General features: G+C 40.2%; 1 protein-coding gene across 1 annotated transcript; it reads left to right on the top strand.

Annotated features, from left to right (window-relative positions):
- Positions 1 to 2,997: 2,997 nt before the first annotated feature.
- On the top strand, positions 2,998 to 3,499 carry LOC132042415 (uncharacterized mitochondrial protein AtMg00860-like). The gene is made up of 2 exons (XM_059432961.1): positions 2,998 to 3,034; positions 3,210 to 3,499. The coding sequence occupies exons 1-2, from the start codon at positions 2,998 to 3,000 to the stop codon at positions 3,497 to 3,499; spliced, it is 327 nt and encodes a 108-aa protein (XP_059288944.1).
- The last annotated feature ends 1,782 nt before the right edge of the window (positions 3,500 to 5,281 follow it).

Genomic DNA, 5,281 nt, shown 5'->3' with positions numbered 1-5,281 from the left:
TCAAAGGTTCATTAGGACATCATTAACTTAATACTCGAAATTCTCATCCGATACCCAACGTATGACTCGCTTCTCTTAACAACTTTCTTTCCTTAACCCGAATGTCTTTGGAAATCTTAATTAGCATCATCGATTACTATCTCCTACTTGTCCAAACCTTGTATACATCATATCCCCGCGCTCGTCTATTCACTGTACGCTAACGGGGAATTTTATAAGGTGTAACATCTCATAAGAAGCACTTAAGAATCTTGGACTCTCAACTCTTGGAATGTAAGAAGGTCATGGAAGTATGTAGGAAGTCGTAATATAGGAGTCATGCCTTTGAAAGAAAGGGATTAGCCTTAACATACCTTGACGTCTTCTTAACGACTACACGTTCTTCTTCCAAGCTCACGACTCTACATTCAAGAGAATTCGTACTAAAATTAGATAAGTGAAGATACGCTTAAGTTTTAAGCTAAAGCGACTAAAAGCTAACGAAAATCAAGCAAAGATTTCCCTCCGTTGCTACCACTTCCTCCATATGGTAACCAACTCCCAAGCATTGTTGACAACACCCATTATATCATAATCTATAGACTTCTTCAAATCAAGCATTGTTTAATTCTCAAGACTCCCTTTCAAAATCATCCATAATCATAACTACAACACACCATATTCACTTCCATATAATACTTCCTCAACATCATTAGTGTCATTCACAACAAGATTATACTCATAGAATACTAAGAATCATGACTCAAGTTAACTTATTACTCAAAATACCATTATTTCCATGTTTGAACTTCATATTACTCGTCCTTCCTTCATTCAAGTTATTCGATAACCAAATACTCTTAATAGCATGAAATAGATGTGAAACTCACCTTTGATCATATAAGAATGAACTTTGGATGAATATACTTCACTTGAGAGAAACCCTAATTTCAATACCAAAGGAATTCTTGGCTTCTACCAACCCTAGTGAGCTTCTCTACACTTGATTCTCTTGGTTCTTGGTATTTAATCCTTGATTTCCCTTGGGTTTGTGTTGATATGGTGTGTGGAATATTCTAGGGCTCTCAAGAGTTGTGGAGAATATGGGAAATGAAAAATAAGAACTTGGGTCATCTATTTATAACAAGAAAATAAAGCTGCCCGACGGGATTATACGGTCCGTATAAGTGACCGTATGATATCACCAGTGATGACCCTTCACTGTAATTGTTATACGGACCGTATAAGTGGTCGTATAACTCACCTTTTCCAAAATTATTTTTGTCGATTCGTTTGATCTCAAATCCTTATGAAATCTTCTTGGAACTTGTTTAACACTTCATTAACCATCTGAGGAGTCCTATAACTCCTTCCTAAGACATTACTAAATAATTGTTAACTCGATAATTACAAAAACCTCCCCAAACACGACTTATACTTCACTTCCTTCGACGAACTTAGTTTTACCGATTCATATAACTTCAAAATCTTATCGTATGCACTTTACAGCAACTGAATACTCCCCTTAATGTCATAAGGATTTCATATTCACCTTAAGCTTGCATTATTCTATTCACAGCACAACAACCTGAATTTTTGAGGTGTAACAGCTACGGCTAGTTGGGCAGTTACGCTCTACCGTCGGGCGATAATCGGACGGGCAGTTGCCACCGTGCTACGACCGGTTGGGCAGTTACCACTGATCAGTTGGCAGATAGTACCAGGCTGATAAGTGGGTCAGAGCCACAGTATTGTACATAGACGTAGTTAAGCATATGAGAGTATAGAGAGACATGCATTATACATGGATCGGGTTGCACGCCGCAACATATGTTTAGATAACGTTATGATAATAAGCTAACCAGGGCCATGGTAGGATACATAGACATAGTGGAGATTACGAAAATATGAAGAGGTATATATATGTATGCTAGATTTACATCGGTAGCTTAGAAGTGTCAGGTTGATTCTTATCCTTCTTCATTATAGTATATGCTTATTATGTTACATTTCTGCCTTACATACTCTGTACACTATTCCTACTGACGTCCTTTTGCTTGTGGACACTGCGTTCATGCCTGCAGGTATAGATAGACGAGATGAGGACCTTCCACAGTAGGCTGCCTCCAGCTACTAGTCTTGATTGGTGGGCTCCATTTCTTCCTGGAGCATTGCCGACTCTGGGTTCGTATATGTATTTTTGTGTGTTACGGGTATGTTAGGGGCCCTGTCCTGACTTGTATACTTCAGTATGTTCATAAAGGCTTTGTAGACAGTTTCTTGTATACAACTTAGTTATGTCTTGTAAATGGTTACGTCGGCATCACGCGCCCATTGTTCATATACATATGCATGATATTATATTCATAGTTAGCCTCCTTGGCCTTACTTTGCCATTCAATACATAGAAGACGCAAGTTACAGCTTGGTTCGCTCAGCCCTAGTAAGGTGTCGGGTGCCAATCACGCCTTACCAAGGTTGGGGTGTGACAAAGTGGTATCAGGGCAGGTCTGTCGTAGGGTTGTTTGCAAGCCGTGTCTAGTAGAGTCTTGTTTATGGTGTGCAGTGCACCAAACTTTTAAGCAAGAGGCTGCAGGGCATTTAGGAACTATTGACCCTTCCTTCTCATCTTAGATCGTGCTGTAGAGCTAAATTATAGGATGTGATGTCTCTGATTCTAACCCTAAATGTTTTGACTGTGGATAAGTAGTTGATTATGCCGCTATGAGGTAATTGATGAGAATTGGAGTTGATACTCCGAAAGGTATGTTTCCTGCCTTATTGATATTGATAGACTTTGATATAAGAACTTGAGCTAGATGTTAAGGGTATTTGTGATTGCCCTGTGAGGCATCGGATGTGTTCTACAGGTGTGTGCGGGAATGAGGCATAAGAAGTATAGAGGAAACACGCCAAATTTTTACAAATTGAATTGTTTGAATGTCTATGCTATAGAGAAAGAATGAAGGGAAAATGCGACAATCGGATGTTTGGTAAGTTATGATTGAATGAACAATTATGAGACGCAAGTTACAGCTTGGTTCGCTTGGCCCCAGTAAGGTGCCGGGTGCCAGTCACGCCTTACCAAGGTTGGGGTGTGACAATATTCTAGTTTACTCTCGATCGGAGATTGAGCAAGCGGATCAATTGCGTCTTTATACTCAGGGTTCTTCAAGATAAGAAGTTGTATGCAAAGTTCTCTAAACGTGAGTTCTAGTTGAATTTCGTAGCTTTCCTCGGACATATTGTATCAAACGAAGCCATTAAGGTTGACACTCAGAAGACAGAGGCCGTGAAGACTTGGCCTAGAATCACGACACCAACGGAGGTTCGTTATTTTCTGAGGTTGGCAGGATATTACAGGAGATTTTTAGAAGGCTTCTCCTCTCTTTCAGCACCATTGACGAAGCTGAAGAAGAAGACAACTAAGTTTCAGTGGATAGAAGCTTGTGAGTGGAGTTTTCAGGAGTTGAAGAACAGGCTGACTTCAGCACCAGTTATGGCACTACCAGAGGGATAAGAGCGTTATACTATCTGTTGATGCACCACTGTAGGGTTATTGCTTATGCTTCTAGGCAGCTGAGGAAGCATGAGAAGAACTATCCGACCTGTGATTTGGAGTTAGCTGTGGTGACTCATGCTTAAGGTTTGGAGAAATTATTTTTATGGTGTTCACCTTGATGTTTACACAGATCATAAGAGCCTTCAGTACTTCTTTAAGCAGAAAGAGTTGAATTTTCCTCAGAGGCGATAGTTGGAGCTATTGAAGGATTACGATGTTGACATTCTATACCATCTAAGAAAGGCAAATGTAGTAGCCGATGCCCTTAGCCGTAGATCTATGGGTAGTTTGTCTTACTTACGAGCAGAGAAAAGGGAGCAACCTCACGAGCTTCATCAGTTAGCCAGCCTAGAAGTGCGATTATAGGACTCAGGTGATGCAAGAGTTATAGTCCAGGGTACAATGACATCATCCTTAGTAGCTGAGGTTGAGGAACACCAGTATAAGGATTTTTCTTTTATTCAGTACAGGGAGACAACCCCTCAGAAAAATAAGTCACCCAGCACAGGTTTGATTTGAGATGGGTGATTGTTGAGAGACTCACAAAGTCAACACATTTTCTACCTATCAGGACTACTTATTCCGCTGAAGATTACGCAAAGTTATATATTAAGGAGATAGTACGACTTCATGGTGTTTCAGTATCTATTATTTTAGATAGAGGTGCACAGTTTAGCTCCAACTTCTGGAGATCCTTCCAGAAGGGTTTGGGGACACAGGTGAGTGTACTATTCAGAATCTCGAGGATACGCTACGAGCATGTGTGATAGACTTCAGAGGTAGGTAGGATGATCATTTGCCACTTATTGAGTTTGCGTATAATAATAGCTACCATTCCAGTATCCAGATGGCCTCGTATGAGGTCCTATATAGGCGGAAATGTAGGTCTCCTATCGGATGGTTCGAGGTCGGAGAATCAAAGTTGATAGGGCCTGATTTGGTTCAAAAGGCGGTGGAAAAGGTTATGCTCATTCATGAGAGATTGCTAGCAGCTCAGCATCGCCAGAAGTCTTATGCAGATAACAAACGACGAGACTTGGAGTTCCAGGTAGATGACTGGGTGCTTCCAGGTTACAGAGTAGTTATCATATGAGGAAATCCCTATTGCTTTCTATATCGCCAGGTTCGTAGGTTACGAACCAAATATGTAGCTTATGTAAAAGTACTCTAGAGGAATAAGAATGTAGAAGAGATAACTTGAGAATCCAAGAAAGACATGAAGTCTAGACATCCTCTTTTGTTTCCAACCCCAGAGCAGATGCATACCACGACACCATCGTCATCAGGTATGTATTATTTGTCAGTTACTTTTGTTGGTCGTATGGGACCATTGTTGTATCCCTGTGTGGCATTGTACTGTATTGTTAGGCTGTGTGGCAGGTTGGTAGTGGTATAATTACATAGGAGACTCTGCCAAAATTTATGTAGACTTCGGAAGGTTTAACATTCAAGGACGAATGTTTCTTCGGGGGGGGGGGGGGGGGGGGGAGATATTACACGTCGCACTTTTATAAGTTAAGTTTCTTCATGAGTTGGTTGTTATAGATTTTGGATACAAAATTGTCTTTGAGGTTTTATAAGATTAGACATGTTCATTTTGAGTATATAAGGGTTTAAGTTCATGCTTAATATGCGATGAAATGATTAGGGGTTAAATAAATTGACAAGAATGCATTTCGGGAAAGTGGGGTTTTACGATTGGAAATACGGACTGTATAAATTTTACGAACCATATATCTG

This window comes from Lycium ferocissimum, unplaced genomic scaffold (genome assembly GCF_029784015.1).
Source record: "Lycium ferocissimum isolate CSIRO_LF1 unplaced genomic scaffold, AGI_CSIRO_Lferr_CH_V1 ctg15167, whole genome shotgun sequence".
Taxonomy (NCBI): Eukaryota; Viridiplantae; Streptophyta; class Magnoliopsida; order Solanales; family Solanaceae; genus Lycium; species Lycium ferocissimum.
The sequence above is the reverse complement of the archived record's forward strand: the minus strand, read 5'-3'. Positions and strand labels throughout refer to the sequence as shown.